The 22,368-nt window shown below is 43.7% G+C and overlaps 1 protein-coding gene across 1 annotated transcript; it reads left to right on the top strand.

The window, feature by feature from the left end:
• Nucleotides 1-136: 136 nt before the first annotated feature.
• LOC140153550 (DNA polymerase eta-like) lies at nucleotides 137-22,210 on the top strand. The gene is made up of 10 exons (XM_072176329.1): nucleotides 137-338; nucleotides 1,474-1,608; nucleotides 2,545-2,810; nucleotides 3,970-4,136; nucleotides 11,817-11,920; nucleotides 12,987-13,106; nucleotides 14,123-14,246; nucleotides 15,206-15,271; nucleotides 17,293-17,462; nucleotides 19,080-22,210. Exons 1-10 carry the CDS (start codon nucleotides 214-216, stop codon nucleotides 20,137-20,139), a joined length of 2,337 nt encoding a protein of 778 aa, XP_072032430.1. The 5' UTR covers nucleotides 137-213; the 3' UTR covers nucleotides 20,140-22,210.
• Nucleotides 22,211-22,368: the final 158 nt, after the last annotated feature.

Raw genomic sequence — 22,368 nt, 5'->3', positions numbered from 1 at the left:
CATTTCCTTTTAAAGGGAATGTTTTTATTTTTGAAGGAAAAAGTAACACTCTCATCGCAGCAGCCACATTTCATGATACACATATTGGAATAGGTCATTTGTCCGGTGTATGAGACCGTTTTATTTACGAAACAACACCGCGAAATTTCAGCTGCTGGTTGCTGCATTTCATGATTTGTGAATTATGAAGTTCTTTTAACTCTAATTATTAGAATGGACAGAGTGATTGCATTGGTAGATATGGACTGCTTTTATGTTCAGGTTGAGCAAAGAAGAAACCCAGAGTTGAAAGGCAAACCGTGCGCTGTTGTGCAATACAATCAGTGGAAAGGTGGTGGGTAAGTAAGCTTAAAAATCGATGACGATGTACTACTTACTATGATCATAGAAATCAGCTCGTAATAGGCAAGATGCCGCAAGAATTATTCGGTTTTTTGTTACTGGGCACATCAATAAAGTCCCAACTTATGCCTGGGTAAATTCCCAAAAGCAAGCATGAGTTAGACTCGCTTGCCAGTCCTATATACGCCGTAGTTCCAGTAACTGTAACTCGTCGTACCTACATGACCTAGAGTTTATACAGTTCACTCTATTATTATCTTTATTTTCTCTTTCGCGCATGCTCAGCCAAAAATAAATGATTTTCTATTTAACTCATCGCTCCTTTTGCGCACATATATACAACATAACACACCGACCTTATGGTCCTTAGGGAACACCGGACTGCACGATTTAATTCAGTAGTTGGCTCGCTTGATGAGGGCGGTATGATGCTCATGGTTCCAGTGAACACCAGCACATACATGACCCGATGGTATACTTACTTATTCCAAAGTTACGCCCTTTCCACTCACCACCTCCCACCTCTTCATTTTCCAAAAATCCATTGCAAACAGCTCCTTCTTCATTCTTAAGTTTTCTTGTTGTGATCCTCCACTTCCACTGAAACTGAAAAGAATAACTCTGCAAAAACTTGTCAGTGATAAGTTTTTGTAATAAAAATAAATTCAACGGCGTAGCCAGCGATACGTGTCGACTTTGCGACGATATGGTAGCTCCAACTTTGCAACGTTATGGTAGTCATCATGAATCAATGCATGCATTTGCGCCACCAGCGTACATGTATGAACAAATCACACTCCCAGGCGTGTGTATAATACTCCCTGTGTGATTAGGTTAGCGCACACGATTCAAATCTGCCACTGCGAAATCCAACATGGCATTACTCTCAACTTAGATGAGACAGACTATACAGTCAGTCTACTCTGAAGTACAATTGTGCCGACTTTGAAGGCACACATAACTGCAGCAGAGACGCAGCACTGCGCACTGTTTACGCACTGTGTACGCGCACGTTGTCACATTGTACTTCAGAGTGGACAAACTGTAGCTTCAAATGACTGAAAAATTGAGATTCCTTTGAAGTTTGTGTTGAGAAATAAAATTTGATGTTATCATTTTTCACTTTTCTAGCATTATTGCTGTCAGCTATGAAGCCAGAGCTCATGGGGTAACAAGGCAAATGAGAGGAGATGAAGCCAAAAGAAAATGTCCATTAATTCAATTAGTTAGTGTACCAGTGAACAGGGAGAAAGCTGATCTTACCAGGTAATTATGGTTATGCATTTCGTATTATGGTAGTGTAACTGTGTGAGTGTTGGTGAACGGTTGTGGGTGTGTGGAGCTATGAAGATTTTAAAAAAAGCGCAGTGATTTATAGTGCGTTACGCACAGGCACAATGCCTAGACGTTGTTCCACAAGCCTCGGCACACTTTACAGGTTGTTGCTGACCACTACGGCCCACATCATTCCATAAACCATTTAACAACAACTCAGGGATTACGGGTTACATTTACAACGAGACAACTACATGTAGCAGCAAGTTCCTTGTCCAGGGAAATTTCAAGCTAACTCAATTTTTCCACGAGAGCGTGCTAGCTACCACTCAAGTTCGAACCCGCAACCTCTCGCACCATAGTCGAATGCCTTATCGATTGAGCTAGCTTGACTGCTAAGATGAAGCCAAAAGAAAGTGTCCATCTATTCAGTTTGGTAGTATGATCATGTGTCGCAGTCTGTGGGTAGTGGGTGATTGGCAGGATTTGAATTTTGGCATTCGTCTGAGAATCGATTCTTGTAAAAATTATTACAAAATGGTTTGTGTGAATTAAAGTTGATTCTTGTAAATTTACAAAATCTGACAGTTTATACTTTGTGAGAAACGAACAATTCCCCCAAATTGCCTTTGCTTGAATGTACATTGATCTGGAACTCTGACAAAATATGTGTGGCCTTTGTGGGGATGTGTGATCATAAATGGAAATTACTGATAACCAGTGTAAGACTGCTCCTTGCAAATCTTCTTGAGTAGTAGACTAAACCGTCATCCAGATTATTTTTGAGTTTGAGACTGCGATATAGAGATCAGCAGTACATGTAGGTTTTTTATGAATATGTTTGGGGTGATGCCCACTATTATCAAGTTGTAATGCTACTGGAGTTTTATCAGTGAAACAAATTCATGTTCCAATTCCTATCTATAGGTATCGTGAAGCCGGTGCTGAAGTCATCAATGTCTTAACTCAATTCAGCAAGAGGGTAGAACGAGCAAGTATAGACGAAGCATACATTGATCTTACAGAAGAAGTCAAAGAACGACTACAAAAGATGAAGGCTGACGGTGTGAAAGTCACATTGGATAAGCTTCCTTACACATTTGTTGTCGGATGGGAAGGGGAAGAAAAGAGTGGAGATGATCAGGATAGTAGTAGTACAACAGATCAACAACAGACTACATTATCTGAAGAAGGTATACCATAAAACATGCACAGGGTAATGTTTACGGAATGAACATGACTCTGAATACATTTAATTGTAAAAATAGTGCAAGTCAGGATTAACGTATGTTGCCATGGCATTAAAACATATACACCCACACATCACCCACACACACCCCTACATATATTCATCAGCAACTGGGGCAGTGCTCGAAATACCACATGCATACATGCACAGATGCATGTAACTTTTACTCTGTGTAGAATATTGCCTGTGCATGTAAAATTGAGTGAAAATCAGCCATTTTTTAAGAAAAAATCAGAGTTGTAGTGGACCGATGAATATGGACATGTTTCTTCTGATTTTTTGCACCTAACCAGGGACATTGACCTCTTTTACACAAATTCTCAATATTTTTGGATTTTAACCTACCTCGCGGGGGACCAATTTTTATCAGTAATAGAGGACGCACTCTCAAATGCATTTTTAGGCTGTTTACAGTCAATTGCACATGTCAGCTAAGCAAGGATGGTCCCCCTTTGCAGTAACATCCACAGTTGCAATGTTAAGGGTTCATACCACTAAATCCGCCTGTGAAGCGGTTTCCGGCAAAAGTTTATCACACCTATAGTCCCAACAATCACATTGCATCAAAATTTGTGCAAAATCGGTACAATATTAACAATATTAGTGTTGAAAATCGTGTATTGCTAGAACTTGTGAATGTGATCTCTACTTATTTGAAGAGAAAACACGAAAATTTGAGTGATGCTTACGATAATGAGTGCATGAACACACAAGGTCAAAACGCGGTTAGCAGTCGGACGTAAACACGGGAAAATCAGGCCTTTTTATATAGCGCTATTTGTCTCAAAAAGTAGACCTAAAATGTTGTGTCATTTTCAGATGTGTTATGCAGAATTTTGTTCTGATTAAGATGATATCAAATATACATATCAAAGTAAGACCTAACTCGACTTATGGCCTAAAACGTGACCCCTATTTTGCACGTAAAGTCTATGGAAAGCTATTTTGTGTTATGTACCCTTAAGTTTGATATTAATGTCCATATTTGCTGGCAAACACCTATGCACTCAAGTTACACAGTGCGCAGGCCTGCATGAACATTTAATATTATAAACTAATGCCAATAATCACTTATTATAGTGAATATGTATTTTGTTTGAAAGATAGTCGTAAGATCGGCACTGGACGTTGGTTAGAAACCTTTGCTGCTGCAGATGATGATTGTGCCGAGTTACAACTCAGTATAGGAGCTATCATAGCAGAAGAAATGAGGGCAGCGGTTCTTAAACAAACAGGTTTTAATTGCTCTGCTGGAATTTCCGGCAACAAGGTAGGATGCTTAAGTGTTACAATATTACGTTAGATATATTTTACATTACACTGAAAACTTTCCAACATGTGACAATTGAGGTTGATAAATGTTTGAAATCAGAGGGAGGTTCTCAACCTGCTTTTGGAATGCGACACCATTTTGTGATAGTTTATGCAGCAAGGTCCTTCAGCAGAACCCGACTGGTTATCATGTAAAAAGAACTAAGTCACACTTGGGTCACATTATGCTATGCAGAGTCGCAGACTGTTCGGCAAATCAGGTGACGATATGATGATGACATGATTCAATCAGCCAATCAAAACGCACTTCTGTGTTTAAGCTGTAAACAGCGCCAAATCGACAGACCACTGAAGAACCTCACCGAAACTTGTAGACAATTTAAGATCCCATGTTAAGTTCTCATAGACTCAGTACACCGGTCGATCTTACCGTTTCCGATGTTGATTAAGATACTTCTTGCATCGATCCCGAGATGCGGAAAAACCAATAGTCATTTTGTCCCACATAAATGAATAAATAACAAAAAAAAAACCCGATCCCCCGGCAGACTCACCCAAAAGGTGACGTCACACCATATGATAAATCCCTTATCCTCCTTGGTCTCCGACTGACACAGGCGTGCCTATCGATTGTTCATAGCACTGTGTATCAATTTCTCGACCAAAGGCGAGATATACGGTTGTAGTTTCACACCTTAGGTAAAACCAAACCGGTATTGTTCGGCTGAGGATAGTTTTGACGGCATTTTCTGGCGAAAAAGTGACAAAAACGATCCAAAACTTAGCTACATATCGTGCCTCCGTTTGTATACGGGACACACGAGCAATTCAAAATGGCGCTCGTTGACGCCATTCATTTTGTTTCCCACGTAAAACAACCATTGCAGCCTGTAAGTTACAATAGATGTTTGTACATACACATTGTATTTCATGTACGGTAGGTTATTGTTGCTATGTTAGGGTGATTACTCTATCGTTATGTCTTCATTACCGTCCAATAAAGACGAGTTAATCAGATATTCATACGGTGGGGATTGGTAGGGACCCGTCTGACATTTTAGTAAAGTTAGCCAGTCCTTACTTTACCACTAACGTTAGCGACCAGCCTCCGTGCTCAGGTTTGCTTACTGGGCTTGAGTCGCGTGTTGGGGGGTAGTGCCCCCTCCTTTTCTCCTCGCTTCGCCTCGGCCCTGTCGGGCTTGCCCTTCCCTGGTGACGGAGCGGGACCCACACCCGCTCTGTTTCACCCACAGGGAGTGCTCACGATCTTCTAGATGTCTTTCTTTTGCTTAGGACTCTCCGAGTTCCAGCTTGACGATTGGGATAGGCTCCGTCATCGCCATAAGACGAAGAAGAAATCTACCAAGGGCACTGGTAAGGTCGACACGGTGGATTCTGCTGTGACAGCCCCTATGGGTCATGGCAGGTCTGCTTAAGGGGCTCCGGTCCCCGGACAAGCAGGCGGTTCCCTCGGGGACTGCTAGCGCGTCCAAAGGCTCAGCAGCCAGCGAAAGCACTGACTATACGTCGGAGCAAAGTAGCAGGCAGCAGAGCGGTAACCACCAGCGAAAACCCTAGCGGGTTTTGCAGCAGGAGGATACCAGTCGACACGGTAGATTCTGCTGTGACAGCCCCTATGGGTCATGGCAGGTCTGCTTAAGGGGCTCCGGTCCCCGGACAAGCAGGCGGTTCCTTCGGGACTGCTAAGCGCGTCCAAAGGCTCAGCAGCCAGCGAAAGCACTGACTATACGTCGGAGCAAAGTAGCAGGCAGCAGAGCGGTAACCACCAGCGAAAACCCTAGCGGGTTTTGTAGCAGGAGGATACCAGTCCTCTAGCGAAAATCCTCAGGGGTTTTTAGCAGGAGGACACCCGTCTGTTGCAGGCATATCTACGGGCTCAAACAGCCACAGTAGTAGCCAGCGACGGGCAGCATGCAAGGGTACCCCGGGCTTGCCTGGGTTGAACCCTAGCATGCATGGGTTCAGCAGAGAGGCGATACCATGCTGCTAACGCTGTGGGTGTAGTCTTAGCAGAACCAACTGGGGTTGTCACACGGCAGCGTTCCATGGCGGGACCGCCGAGTGATACCCTGGGCCCTAGAATAGCTGCTGGCTGTCCACAGGGACTGGCTGGCGATTATTCAGGGGTTGGGCTCGCAGTCTCTCACGGGACAGCGACCCAGGTGCATTCGGTGGCAGCTACAAAGACGAGCTACGGCTTGACTTCAGTGGTAGCCGCTATGCACCCGCCCATAGCTGCCGTGAGTGGTCCGCCACACACAGCGACCTTGGGCGAAGCTCTAGAGGGTACAGTAAGTAGCTTGAACAGCCTAGCTGATCAACAACCCACTTATGTCCTCGAGAGCCAGCAGAGCGTGGGTGATCCATTACCGTCAATGGGTCAATTACCCTCTCTTGATCGATCACTGTCAAATCAACAGGGCATAGCTCCATTGATTGACGCTGCCTATTCAGGTGGCGAGGTGATTGATCGGGGGTATGCACGCTCAGCTACCCATGGTACTAGGCAAGCTCCCTCTAGCCAAGGGACAGCGGTATAGCGGGTACCCATATACACGGCTTGATCCCCTTGCGGGGAACGCAGTGAGGCATGGGTACAGTGGTACACAGCCGGGAGCCCTCACGGGCACCTACGCTGGAACCACGCATACAGCGGTACACAACCGGGAACCCTCACGGGTACCCATGCTAGTACCGCGCCGGTACCACGCCAGCACACAGCTTGATCCCCCAAACAGGGAACGCGGTGTGGAGGGTACAGCGGTCCACAGTTGGGAACCCTCACGGTACCCACGCTGATACCGCACCGGTACCGCAGCACCCGCTTTAGTCGCCACAGTCTCTGTGGCAACAAGGGGGGGGGAGGCGGTGCTGGTACTGCAGTACCATGGGGTTACCCTGGTGGCGGATCCTTTCAGGGTCAGCGGCCGGCTGGGTATGCCCCGTGGTACCCGCCGCAGGGTGTTTCTTCCACGGCCTAGCACCGTGGCAAGTGTCGCCAGCGATGGCCACGCAGTACCAACATCAGCTGTTGACCAGGCCAGCCGGCATGGGGCTAACCCAGATCTTGATCAGGGTAGGCCCCGTGCTGCTAGCGCTAGGACGACGGCTGCGAGAGCATGCGGACCCAGTGGTGCCATGGCGGATACCTCAGGGTCTTGCGGGAGTACTCCCTCTTCTGCTGGCAGGTAGTCGGGGAGCCACACAGTGGTTATGCCTTCTTACCCGCTTTCAGATGCCCGTCCTCAGTTACCGTCATCATCGGAGCATGATACGGATACTGTGGGCGAGGGAAAGGAGTCGGAAGCTGAGTCCGGTAGTGACATCACTACAATCTCCTTCCCCGCCCCGCGAGGGGAGCAACAGCACTGATCTTCCTCCGGACACCCCTAAGGGGGGGAGTCCATGGAGGAGGACCAGGGATCCTTTCAGTAGGATGCTCAGCTGCTGCTTCCTCACAGGGACGCCTGCACTCTCATTCCCGGCAAACCTCACGGGTAGATATCGTAGGGCTGTCGAGCTCAGTAGAGCTATGACGCCGCGTGCTTGCACGCTTCCTCTGCGTGTAACGCGGGAGGACCACGGGACCTACCTGAGGGGATCCGAGAGGGACCCAGATGTCGTCAAGCGTATCACGCTCAGACAACATCTGAGCTCTTCCGCGAGGTGAGCCTATTAGCGGTGCTAACAGCTAGCCTCAACGAGAGCTCCATGGGCCTAGCCCATAGGGTGTCCACTCAGCGCCGGGGAGGGGCCTGCCACTCCAATCGCTCAACGCGATGGAAAGGCAGGGTCCTTTTCTCTTTGGATGCTTCTGCGCACGGTGGAGGACCGTGCAAAGAAGCTACCAACGGGAGCACTCTGAAGAGGTCGGAAACTGCCCTTACCATGGGTAGGAGCTCCGACTTCAGCAGGCCGTGCACCACCAACAGTACCCGAGCCCACTACCTCTGCAGCACCCATTTCTGGGAGGCGCAAGGGTAGCACAGGAACAGCTGGCAAGCCCGAAGAAGAGCAAGCGCTCTTCCAAGGGAAGCTAGGCAGAGCATTCCTGGGGGCTCAGCGGTTTTTCCACAGGGGATCTCCCAGTGGACGACCGCTTATGGCTTTCACCCAGAGGGGGGAAACCATCTCTTTGAGCGCCTGGGTATGGTCAGTGGTGAGTGGGGGTTACAGACTGGCAACCCAGTCTCCCCACATTCGATCTGCACATTTCAGAGGTCCACAGTAGTGCCGTCAGACGGCCCCCAGCGTCGGGCACTACTGACAGGGATCACACAGCTTCTCACGAAGCGGGCGATTGTCCCGGTCTACCCCCGTTCTACGGGTGATCTTGGAGCCATTGGCTCCAAGGAAGACGGCGACGGGAGCCCCATCCGAACCGCAGGCTGTTGAACACGTTCTTCAGGCCCAAGAGGTTCAGAATGGGGACTCTCGCCTCGGTGCTAGCCTGCCCCATCAGGGGCATGGGAACAGCATCGCTAGATCTCTCGGACGCCTATCTGCATATGCCAATCGCCTCTCAAGATCGGAGGCATCTGCGCTTCTCTAGGTACAGGATCAAAATTACCAGTTTTGATACCGCCATCCGCCTGTCCATCTCTCCCAGGGTGTTTAACACTCTTGGTCAGAGCGGTGGCAGCGTACCTGAAGCACAGGGGTGTCAACATCAGTTGCTACCTGGACGTTTGGCTCATATACGGACGCACTCCACTGAAGACTACGGGTCTCATGGGGTTGATAGTCCGTAGGGTGCGGGACCCTGGATTTTTTGATCAGCTCAAAAAAGTCCAGCGTGGTCCCGACGCAGACACCACTATTTGTAGGGGCCCAGATCACCCTCACGGAGGGGTTCGCGGTGCTCTCACCCGAGCGGGTGACGAACATGGTGCGGTGTGCCTGACTCTTGGCCGAGTCTCGGGCAAAACCCGCTGTGGCATGGATGAAGGTGGTAGGCCTAATGGCCAGTATGGTAGACCTCGTACTGTACTGCCGTTTCTACGTTAGGCTTACCCAACTACACCTTCTAGCCTGCTTGCAGGCCCAGTCGTCACCCAGTATCCCTCGCGGTTCCGTTGTCGGAGATCGCGCGAGAGGAACTCTGGTGGTGGACCCATCAGCCCAATTTGACCCAGGGTGTCAGGTTTCCTGCACCCCCGGTATGTCACGTAGTGCGACCATAGCGCCAAAGCGGGCTGGGGGTCCACATCCACGGAGACTCCGTCTCGGGCCTATGGGGGCCATAGAGACAGAGTTTCACATCAACCTCCCTCGCTTACGAGGAGGTGATCGTGGAATCACATACCGTTGTCCTGACGGATAACACAACCGTGGTAGCCTACCCCAACAGACAAGGGGACTCCGGGCCACCACGATTGAGCCTGCATGCACGACACCTGATAGGGTGGTGCAAGTTCAGGCAGATTACGATGAGAGCGATACACATCGCGGGCGTCACCAGCATCCTCGCGCACAATCTGTCACGAGGAAGGGTGTCGGGACCAGCAGAATGGTCCCTTGCTCCGCAGGTCGCTCATACGATCTTCAAGGGGATGTACCACCCCTCGAAAGATCTGTTCGCATCTCATCGCAATCATCCACTGCCGGTGTACTGCTCAAGGGTCGCGGACCCCCAAGCATTCACCGTGGACGCTCTGTCCATAGACTGGGGAGGGCTGACAGCTTATGCAGTCCCTCCGATCTCACTACTCATGAGGGTGGTGGCCAAGATCGGGTGGGTAGACTGCATTGTCATTCTGCTAGCGGCAAGGCCGCTGGCACTCCCAGTACCAGATCTACTCCGGATGCCCGGAGCGGAGGTACCAGTCTATCACTAGAGCACCTGCAGTTAGCTGCATGGCCCTTACCAGGAACACGCAGCGGAGGGATACTTTTCATCAGAAGCTGTTTTTCTCATCGCCGGGGCTAGACGGAAGTCTACCCTCGGTACGTATAGCCAGAGTCTGGCTCCATACTACGCTTGGTGCAATGAGACAAATAGCTCTCCCGCTAGAAACCTCTGTGCTGCTAGTTCGGAGTTTCTGACAGAAAAGTTCCAAGCAAGACTTCAGCGGGCCACTGGGGCCAGCTATAAGTCAGCTGTCCTCTCCATTCACCAAGGTTTGAGGCAATCGACTATCATAGCCGATGGTTACCTTATTAGTCTACGCCTCGACGGTATGTTCAGCGAGTGTCTACTAAAAAGGAAAGTGATCCTCCTAAGGGATCCCAACACAGTCTTAGATTACTTTAAGGGTCACCCTTTTGACCTTCCGTCAAAAGCGACGCTTAAATACGTAACTCTCAAGATGGCTTTCCGGTTTGGCGTTGGCTTCGGGACGGCGGTGCTGAGTTGCACACGGTCTCGAGGTTAGCTTCCGTGTTCACAAACACTGGAGCGACACTGTTTCGGGCGCTCTGTTCTCGTGACTCTGAACGGCGCGGTGCATACCGACATTCGTCCCTCTCCAATCCCCAGGGTTGGGCAAGGTTCGGCTGAAGCCAAAGATAGGCTGGGGTGTCCGATAAGGCGCTGCAGCACTATTTCTTCGAACACAAGCCTTGCGAGGGACTCACGACCGCATTCATCACCCTTACAGAGCCTTTCGGTCCAGCCGCTGTCGCAATGGCTGGTCCAGGTGTTGGTGGGGTCCGGGGATCGCGAAGGTTTCGGCCCACGACCCACTCGACACGAGCTATCTCATCATCTTGGGTATACCGTTCGGTTGTCCCTTGAGGAGATCTAGCAGGCGGTGTCCCGGAAGCCACCTTCGCCCGTCTCTACAATACTTCCGTTTACGTTAGTAATCAGAGACGGGCGGGAGGTTTACCGGGACATTGTTCGGGCGATCATAATACGGTGGTGTACTGGTACCAGGTTTTCAGACTATACAGAATACTCAGCATGGTAAGAACCAGTGTCGCTATTCTTAACCACCAAACTTATTAAGTAAGGAGGTTTATGTCTGTGATCGCGTGGTCTTTTTTGTTTCCGACCGTTGGGGAAAATATTTTCTGACCTCGCGAAAACCATCGTTACCGCTCCCGATCCCTGATCAGATGCTGACCAATCTTGTACCTCCATCCGTCGGTTACTTGCTAGATCGATCTTTCAGATGTTGATGCAAGAAGTATCTTAATCAACATCGGAAGCGGTAAGATCGACCCGTGTACTGAGTCTAGTCCCAAACAGAAATGTTTGGTAGACTCATAACCGGTGCGATCTTACCTTTCCGATGTTGATTATCCCGGACCCCGGCCACCCCCTACAAGTTTGGTCCGAGTAGGGGATCCCAAGTCGGATAAGGGGCGATCATATGGTGTGACGTCACCTTTTGGGTGAGTCCACTGGGGGGATCGTAGGGTTTTTGTTATGGATACATTTATGTGGGACAAAATGACTATTGGTTTTCCGCATCTCGGGATCGATGCAAGAAGTATCTTAATCAACATCGGAAAGGTAAGATCGCACCGGTTATGAGTCTACCAAACATTTCTGTTTGGGACTATTATTCACTCACCCTTGGTCCATGGTAATATGTTGTATAAAATAGAGAACACTGCTTCAAGTTGAGAGCAGGGAAGGCATATCAAACACATTTGCAGTCTTAGAATATGTTTTAATACCAAAATTACAAATTTTAACTTTCCTTGACAGAGTCTTGCCAAGTTATCATGTGGACTTCATAAACCTCGCAAGCAGACAATATTACCTCAAGTCTCTATACCAATCCTCTTCCAGACAATGCCACTGCATAAAGTGTAAGTTATGGATGCATAGATGTAATGGATTTTTAAGATGAATCCCACCAAAATTCTTACCTTAATCGCTTTGCTTCTCGGCAAACAAATCCTTACCCGAATCTTAAGCCTTTGCAAATGTATGTTGAAATACATCGTATTGAAGTGTTTCTTATCTCTGTGAGCAGAAGACTTTATCTTATCTGTCTCACTTTAATTGTTTAGAGATAAATGAATAGAAAGTAACATCCAAAAATTTATTATACCCATAATGTGCTAATTAACCCTAACACTGGACCCTGCTTTTTGGGATCGGAAGTCAAAGAAGATCCGAAAAAGTCAAGGAGAAGAAGAATTTTGACTTGGCTTTTGGATTGAACCTTTGACCCCTCGCATGCCAACCACACGATCACGGTCCGGTAGCTACACGGGTTATTGCTGCCCGCCAGCAATTCCGATGCGATATGACACTTAGGCTGATTGCGTCGTCATCGCGAGACCCTGGGATTCATGCATGCGCATATTTTTTCATCGTAAGATTTTTGGGTGTTAGGGTTATAGTAGGCTCTAATCTGGAAAAATACATCTTAGTTAACCCTAACACTGGACCCTGCTTTTTGGGATCGGAAGTCAAAGAAGATCCGAAAAAGTCAAGGAGAAGAAGAATTTTGACTTGGCACCCCGAGATTGAACCTTTGACCCCTCGCATGCCAACCACACGATCACGGTCCGGTAGCTACACAGGTTATTGCTGCCCGCCAGCAATTCCGTCATGCGCATATGACACTTAGGCTGATTGCGTCATCGCAGACCCTGGGATTCATGCATGCGCATATTTTTTCATCGTAAGATTTTGTAAGATTTTTGGGTGTTAGGGTTATAGAGTTGTTCGGACAAGAACAATTTTTTTTCTTTTAATTTACAAATATCTGTAACACAAAACACAAGATATTTGTAAATTAAAAGAAAAGAATGAAGAAGTTAAACAAACTACCCTAATATTTGTTCTTGTCCGAGCAACTTGTTAATAGACACATACGTTTATTAACAAATTTTTACGGTATTGCATGTATTTTTTAATTGATAGACGGAACTTGGGAGGAAAACTTGGTGCATCGTTGATGGAAGGTCTGAAAGTGAAGACCATGGGTGAGCTATGTCAGTTTACAGAGAAAGAACTACAGGCATATTGTGGAGATAAAACAGGGTAGGTCTGAACACACATTTACACATAAACATTCACACCAACCGTCCCCACACACCTAGAAACACACATGTACTTGGACCAGGGCTCACACATAACTTTGCATATGTACGCAATGTGAATCACCGATTTAAAACATCTGCGTTTTGTACTTGATTTAGCTGTTGTACTAAAACATTGATTTTGACTCCAGGGAGCTTAAGTAATATCAAAAAAGATGTCAGTTCTTTTCCCTTACACCCCTTAAAAGGGCATTTTGTGATCCACAGTCTCATCCCCCCCCCCACTTTTCTCAAAAAAAGTGAAGATTTTTATACCACTGCAATCCTCTGGCTACATAATGTTTATGTACAAAAATGTCTTGCAGATTAATTTGTTCGCAAAAATATCGTAAAATTTTAATTACGTTCTGGTGGAACAAAATTACAACAGTGGCTTATGAAGTGGCCTATCTGGGAAAGTAAAAGCTCTGTTACCACTTGGCCATCCCATTTACAACTTAAAATTGCCAGCGGTTAAATAATTTCCAGTCCTGACTGATACTAACACTAACTTTCAAATGTACACACCTTTGTTGCTTGTAAATATAATTTTGTTGGAGTGTGTGATAACCACAGAATTAAAACCAGAGAACCAGGACTCGACCGCCATCTTGATACAGGCATGGAGAAAAAATTGGGGTATTCAGTTTCCCTCGGAATGCGCTCGATACATTCGTTGTCATACAAGCACGACATGGATGATGGGTGCATTTGAGAGACGCACTTGATGCGACCTGCACGTGAGTACCAAGTCGCTTCAGATGAGACACAGAATTGTTTTCGTTCGTCTCCGCGCATCGTCGGCAAGGACCCGAATACCCCCAATTTTCTCCCCATACCTGACGGCGCGATTGTATGTGGCGGTATAGGTAGTCCCGATTCTCCTTTTCTATTTCTGTGGTGATAACAGATAAAATCCACTTGCATAAAATTCAATGTCACCTGATAGCACTAGTTGATTTTAATGCTAATTTGCAGAGCCTGGCTGTATGGTTATTGCAGAGGTGTAGATGATGAACCAGTTAGACCTAGAGAGTTGCCCAAATCTGTTGGCTGCAGTAAAAACTTTACAGGAAAAGCCGCCTTAGACACCAAAGATAAGGTACCTATTTATACTTCGTTTAGGCATCAGAATCAAATATGTTCGATCTTTGGATCGACCATCGATGCTTGCTATTAATGAAATATCAACTAATTAATCAGAATTACTGGTAAATTTGCATTGGTCAATATCATTGACATGCACCTATTCATATGTATTCACAATTCTTGCGATTCACTGACGATGCGCTGCCAGCGGTTGCTCTTACCAGTCCAAATTTTGACCTCCAGCATCGACATTGCCATTCTGGCCACCATTGGATTTTCAAGCGAATGTCATAACAATAATGTGCAAAACAGTTGCCATGAAGGATTCCGTGTGATCAATAGATAGAAAATGGATCCACAATAATTTTAAATGGCTGGTTTAGAGTGCATTCGTGTGTAACATCATTATATTGACATTTAAACTCATAATGACATAATATTCCTGTGATGTATTCATAATACCCGCGCTTTGGATGTAGACATGATGTGCTGTGTATTTTGACCTCTTCCCAGTGACCTCTGGGGGTGTATTGTATTGTGAATCAACTGAATTAACAACAGTCAATTATTTGATTTTATAAATAATAAAGATCGACCAAGAATCTATGAAAGATCTAACTAATTTTGTTCTGTTGCCTTAGTTAAAATGGGCTATTCCAGTTGAAATCCATACACCCCCTATGGAAGACATGACCTTAATCTTCCACACAGGGGTGTAGATTTCAAACGGAGTCACCCATTCAGGTAACTCCTTTTGAAATTCACACATCGCTGTGTGGGAGATTAAGGAGTGCATGAATTTCAACTGGAATAGTCTAATATATGTGCATCTGAATAAGGGATTTCGGGTAAAACATTAATTAGTGTTTATTATTTTCCCTGATAATGTTATACTTTGCAATATCTAAGTTTTATAAGATGCTTTTCTAAGGTTTCCTTATTTAATTTATTTGATTTTAATTTTATTACCAGGTGAAGTTCTGGCTTCACCAGCTTAGTGAAGAAATAACAGAAAGACTCAAGAAGGAAAAAGATAATGTAAGTCATATCACTATAAATGCAACACATGGTTTTTCTATATTCATTGACTTATTTTGTTCCCATTCTATGAAATCCACACTCTCCATATGGAAGATTTAGCTGTAGTCTTTCACACAGAGAGTAGAGTGTTTCACACAGAGAGCATGGGTTTCAAATAAAAGAGATAACTGGACATCTCCATTTGAAACACTCCCCCATGGGAAGATATAGATAAAGCCATATACAGGTGGAGTTGTTAGTCACAAAATAATAAACCCTAGCCAATTCCATTTGAAAAACTTACTCCCTTAGTGTAAGATGTTACTTAAATCTTCCACAGGGGTAGGACCGGTTTGAAATGGAATATTCCAATGCTGCTTTCATTTGTGTCAACAAATTTGAACCCTGCCCTCATATATCTCTACCCCATCCCCTTATTAAACTTTAGTCTGCTGTTGTAGGACCTATACTATGATCAGCTCGCAATAGGTGGGACTCATAACATTTAAGATGGATATCAAATGGCGTACACACAGCTAGGTGCAGCACCTACGTAAATTGCGAAAAACATGCGCTTTTAATTTACCAGGGCTTAAGTCGGGACTTATTGACATGTGCGCAGTAACTGAAAACAAATAATTCTGGCATTTCGCAAACTGATCATAGTGTAAAGGAAAATGTAGATCAGTGATGAAGAGATTAATGCACTTGTTATTATTCATTCACGCATTATGCCTACAAAATCCATGTAAGTGAGATTACAGTTGAGGTATCAACCCACGTGTTCATGAGGTGATACCTGAACATATCTTTCTCTCAACTGGTGGGCATACAGGTAACACAACTTCTAAGTTCCCCCTAATACTTTTTAAATTAAGTCGAAAAATATTTTACGAAATCTGAATATGTAAAAAGATTGTATAGCCCTGTTTGTTTTACCCCTGTGGACCAATTTATAGCGTCACACATCATTGCGTTCAGTCACAATGGTTAATTATGTAAGAAAAGAGGTCGTTTTAAAAGTTGCACCTGAGCCCATAGCAGTCAGGTTTTCTGTAATTAGGGATTCAATCATGTTTCACCGTTGTTCATCACTGACTAACAACCATGCGTTAGCTTTAGCTGCCCGCGAAGTAAACCACGCAGACGCGCCAGACGCGAGTTGTTAATCGATGATGAACAGCGGCGAAACATGATCGAATCCCTTTCAACAACGAAAACAAGCTAAAGATCGTCTAATTCACACAATTATTTCATGAGGAATGACCAGTTTAGTCATTGCCACTAAACACAAGAAGGTTGATGCTTTCCTGTTGATAGCAGGAAAAGAACTACAGAATAAAAGAGCAATATTTAGCCCCTTCCTCTAAAATAATGTAAACAACATGTACATGTAGCGCACACAAATTCCAGGTATGGCAAATTTCATTAACTTGCTACTGGCAAATTGTGGATTTATTACGGATTAACAATGATTGGCGCCTGTACAAAGGTATAGGAAAAGTTGTTGAACAAACACATGAATAGGCCTGGCCTGCTGACTTGTTTGAGAGTTGACTCGTACAGATGCAGCTTTTAACACAGTTTTAAAGCGGTCGCTTTTTTACATAATGAACCATTGTGACTGAGCATAATGACGTGTGGCTATAATTTGTTCCATAGGTGTAAAACAAATAAGGCTACACATGTCTTTTTACAAGTTTGCATTTCGTTAAATATTTTTCGATTTATTTTAAAAAGGATTTAGGGGGAACTTAGAACTTGTGCTATGGGCTCAGGTGCAACTTTTAAAACGGCCCCTTTTCTTACATAATTAACCATTGTGACTGAACGCAATGATGTGTGACGCTATAAATTGGTCCACAGGGGTAAAACAAACAGGGCTATACATATCTTTTTACATTTTCATAATCCGTAAAATATTTTTTGTCTTATTTTAAAAAGTATTAGGGGGGAACTTAGAAGTTGTGTTACCTGTATGTGGCTGATTCAAGAATTTTCATAATCTTGTGTTTGTGAATTCTATTTTAATATTGCAGAACAACAGAATAGCCAAATCTTTAAGCTTGTATATCCGTCAAGATACGACTCCAACAACGAGTCTGAGTCGTAGCTGTGGTATGTATAGGATCAATGCAGAACAGATTGCAGGGGATGCGTTTAAGGTGATACAGGGTTTGAATGCGGCCGGCAATCATCAGGCAGCATGGTGAGTGTTTAAGAAATTAATTTTGTGAAAGGCCCTATTTTTCTCATAAACATATTGAAATTAGAAGTTCCAACTCAGTGTATTTCCGAAGATATCATCAAAAAACTGCCTAATTAGTCTCAAATGTGGTATACCATATTTAAGACTAATTTGGCAGTTTTTTGATGATTTCTTCGGAAATATACCGATTTGGAATGCCAAATTTCAATATGTTTATGAGAAAAATATGAGCTTTCATCTGATACCAAAATCAGCATTTTGATGAGGTAAAGTGGGGGATGAGATTGTCAATCAGGTTACCCACTTTTAATTTGGATTGTTTAAATCTGATATTGCTATTATGTGGGTTAATTGAAGAATGTAGCAGAAAATGTGACTAAGTGTTGCAAAATAGTTCTATGAATAAAATGGTCCAATATTTTCATATTTTCTAGAGGTCACAAATATTCTACTAGTTGCTGGAGTTTAAAGATTGAGATGCAAAGAAATAATGGCCAAAAGTATTCATTCAAATATGCAGCCAAAAGATCTAGCAGAGTAGGTCTTGAAGAATTGGGCTTTATACCTTAGAATATTACCTTAACATCCTTCTGCGTGTCAGTGGTCGGGAACTTTGCTGTTGGCAGGTGCAAATGTCTAATAAGGTGGCAATAACTTAGTTGGCCAATATGGATGTTTTTGTAAACTCCTCAACAAAAGTTTGGAAAGTTTTTTCAAGCATCTGTATCTCCAATTATTTGTGACATATTCATATCGTGTTGCATATCACTGGATAGCTACAATACTCCCCTTTACAATGACACCCCATTTGAAACAACAACATTTTTCACGGCTGAGTACATGCCTTGTGAATGTAGTGGAGTCCCAAACAGAATTTGCCAATTTGACCATTATTCTGTGCTCAAACAAAGCTAGCCACTAACCTCAATAGCGGGTGGAAAAACCACAGGCAGTCACAACAGTCAGGCACCTTCTCCTCATGCTGCTCACCGACCTGGTTACATGTTACTGTGGGATGGAATTCCATTCTTTAACAAGGATTCGTCGCAGGTCATTCAATGTGGTTGCATATGGGCTTCTCTGGCACGCACAGCACGATCAAGCTGGTCCCACAAGTGTTCAATCGGGTTGAGGTCTGGCCCCCGGGTCTGGCCTGATGGCAGGCCATTTTGACTCTACTCTCATATTCTGTAGGTAGTCGTTGACTACCGTGGCTATGTGGGGCAAGCGGTGTCATCTTGGAGGATTGCATTAGGTCCCAGATTGTGAAGTTATGGGATTGCAGCTTGCTGCACAGAATAATGGTCAATTTGGTAAATTCTTTTTGAGACCCCACTACATTCACAAGGCGTGTACTCAGCCATGAAAAATGTTATTGTTTCAAATGGGGTGTCATTGTAAAAGGGACTATTGTAGCTATCCAGTGATATGCAATACGATATGAATATGTCACAAATAATTTGAGATACAGATGCTTGAAAAAACTTTCCAAACGTTTGTTGAGGAGTTTATATCTGCTGAGTGCTGACTATTGAAAAATGTCAGTAATTAGCTACATTATTATATGTAAAAAATATAGATAGCTTGAAATCATTATTGTTTTGCTTTATTGTACAGGTCTCCAGCTATAATATGTATTGGAATCTCCGCCTCCAAGTTTATAGATTCTGCAAATCAAACTTCAAGCCTTGATAGTTTCCTGACCAGCAAGCCTACAAGAAAGCATCAAATTGCTACAACAGTCAGCAAACCCGACGAAAATGAAGCACAGACTCAAAATAACAAGACGGAGAAATCCGGAGTAGTAAAGAGGAAAAGCCTAGATTTCTTCTTCTCACCAAGTCAAACAGTAACAATGTCTCAATCAAGTGGACAAAACAACAGGACAACACAGAAATGTGACGATGATGCTGATGCTGAGAAAAATGTTAGAAGGAACTCTCTGGAGCACTTCTTCTCTCAAAGTCAAAGGACTCCAAATAAACCGGACACTTCAAGTAATCAAGTGCAGATGTCCCAATCAGATCAAGCTAAAACTACAGGGCAAACTGACAGGACAAAGGTAGAAGTAGCAAAAATTAATTTATCAAAGAATAGCAAGTCTGGTGGAAGAGGATTCTTTGCAGCAAAATTACAAGAAAAGTCAAGCAGAATTAATGCAAGTAAGACTTCCAATACACTATCAGGGATAGGGAAAACGGCTGAAGAGAGCAGCAGTGAATCTAATACAAGTGATAATGAAGTAGTAGTAGAAGCCGATGAGTCGGACGATTATGTTCAAGAAGTAGAATCTGTAAGTGATGTTGACATACATGCTCCCTCTACATCAACTAGTGATCTACCACCTGTAGACCAGGCTCCCTCTACATCAACCAGTGATCTACCACCTGTAGACCAGGCATCTGAATCCCTCAAACCTACCTCGGATGAAGTTATGTGTGACAAGTGCAATAAGCCAATATCAGTGTGGGAGTATCCAGAACATTTGGATTATCACTTTGCTCTAGAGTTGCAGAAACAGTCACAGATTGCCTGTGTGGATGTTTCCAAGAAGACTGGGCCTTCTGCAGGATCAACAACAGAAAAGGTGTCAGGAAAGAGAAGGGAGGCCTCCGGGATCAAGTTCATCAAAGAAAGCGAGAGTGGAATCAACATCCACTTTACATTCTTTTTTTAAACCGAAATGAAGTGCAGTAGTATTAAGTGTGCTAGGGCAACAAAGGCTATTCCATTTAAAATCCACACTACCCCTGTGGAAGATTTAGCTAAAGTCTGACACAGAGGGAGTATGAGTTTTGAATGGAATAGACAATTGGGTAACTTCCATTTGAAATACTTACTCCAGTTGTGAAAGATATACAGAGGGAGTATGGGTTTCAAAATGATTAACTCTGACCAATTACATTTGAAAAACTTACTCTCCCTGTAGAAGGAATTTCCAAAATCTTCCACAGGGGTTGTGTGGATTTTAACTGGAATAGCCCAAGTGTTTTATAATAGGCTAGAGTTATTTAAATTTATTAAATGAATAATATAGTTTTAATTTGTATAATTGTGCAATAATATGAATTATTCATTTGTCCCATTGGTGGTTGTTAGATGTTATTATACAGGATTGTGCCATGTTTCATTTCAAAATAAGATCAAAAATGTATATGTGGTACCAAGTGTATGCAATGTCCTCTGTATAGAGATTTTTTCATAAAAAGTCCTGATTCATACCAATTCTATTGAATAAGAGAAGAGGGTTCATGCGGTAGTGTCACTTTCATGACCCCACCCCTTTCCCGTTCATTTTGGAGATATGCTAATAGATAATTTCTTGCTTTTCTTAAAACTAAAATTTTACTTCAACTTGTTTTACAGAAAAAAACAGACATGAAGGGACCAGCTAACTCTCTCTGTGCTTGGTAAAGATGCATAATTTTTTATTATTAATTTATTTTGTATATTTTTGAACTCTGATTGGATGTGGAATCTTTGGTCAGCATGGGCAGGGTTTGAAATATTTTTGATATCCCACTAAGATTAGACAAATTAATTAGCTTTTTACTGGCCTGTATATTTGGCTCGGTATATTATTTGTATGCATCAGTCCAAAATGATGCATCGTACCAGTCCAAAATGATGCATACCATGCAAAAAAATCTTCAGGACTTTCCCCCCCTTATCAATAGTTACTAGTCTCTGATACACACTGTATTTGACTTCCACTGTCCTATATTTTCATTCAAAATATTCCTATATTAATTATTAGGCCAACAAAAATAAAAGGTCAGTTTGTCCTCAGCTCAAAATTTATTTGAGTCGGTAGGTCGATCTAAGTATTCTGTGGTATCTAAAGTGTCATGGACCAGAGGAGGCTTAAAGGCATTCCTACAATGCACTATGATTGGGAAATTTGATCAATATAACCTAATTTTAAAGGCAAAGTCCCCATTGCCACACACACAAAATGGTAATTTTAAAACTGCAGCCAACAAGCTAATAGTTTAGACTTAGGACTGATATTTGATTTTCTTACAGGAAACATTCATATTGTCCCACTGCATTAATTTTATTCCTAAGTTTCGATGTTTTGAATGTTAAATAATAGGATGAAAACACCAGATATTTGCACACAATCCAAATGCAAGGCATGATCAACTGTACCACATGTGTACAAAAGCCAGACATACAAGGTCAGAAACCCCATTGGGTTGTGGGAATGTCTTTAAACATCCTCTGGTCATGGACCATATTAATTCTAGCTTGTTTGCAAGCACAGACTGTTGTGTAAGACTTTGTGCTAACAGTCTTGTGCTGTATATTTTGTGTCATGTTATTTGCATATTTATGAATATTTTAATATTAAATATGAATATTAATGAGCTCATTTGCATATTTTGCCTACATGGAATAACTGACCAATTTCGAACTTGGTATTGAGATTGCATATTTTACGTTATTTACAAACCGTTGTTATTTTCACACATTTGTGTGGAGGCCACCTTAATTACGAACCGTGTAATTCTATATACGAGTGGATATTCATACGTAGGGGTAGATAAAATGATTAAAGAGTTTAACTTCAACACTACACTACACTATTTTTCGCTCACCTGGAACGTTTTCACTAGTTCGACTAGCGTTTTAGCAGATGGTGATGCTGTGATGATATCTTGCCTACACATGAGGACTCAGAAACCAAAACTGAATCGTGACAAAGGTCTAGAAATAGACCCCATCTGGGATAACTTGCTGATGCCCGAGGGCTACATCGTAACATCCTATGGCGTCATCCTGTCAATCATATAGCGTCATCAGTGAGAGATATCCCGACTGTAGACAAGATATCATCATAGCATCACCATCTTATGTCATGGTGCATGTGTTGTTGACCATGTAGGTACTATTGTCCTATTAG

This window comes from Amphiura filiformis, chromosome 5 (genome assembly GCF_039555335.1).
Source record: "Amphiura filiformis chromosome 5, Afil_fr2py, whole genome shotgun sequence".
Taxonomy (NCBI): domain Eukaryota; kingdom Metazoa; phylum Echinodermata; class Ophiuroidea; order Amphilepidida; family Amphiuridae; genus Amphiura; species Amphiura filiformis.
The sequence above is the reverse complement of the archived record's forward strand: the minus strand, read 5'-3'. Positions and strand labels throughout refer to the sequence as shown.

Coding starts and splice junctions, on each gene's coding strand:
- LOC140153550 (XM_072176329.1), top strand. CDS start 214: ATGGACAGAGTGATTGCATTGGTAGATATGGACTGCTTTTATGTTCAG. Junction 339..1,473: donor AATCAGTGGAAAGGTGGTGG/GTAAGTAAGCTT, acceptor TCACTTTTCTAG/CATTATTGCTGTCAGCTATG. Junction 13,107..14,122: donor TATTGTGGAGATAAAACAGG/GTAGGTCTGAAC, acceptor GCTAATTTGCAG/AGCCTGGCTGTATGGTTATT.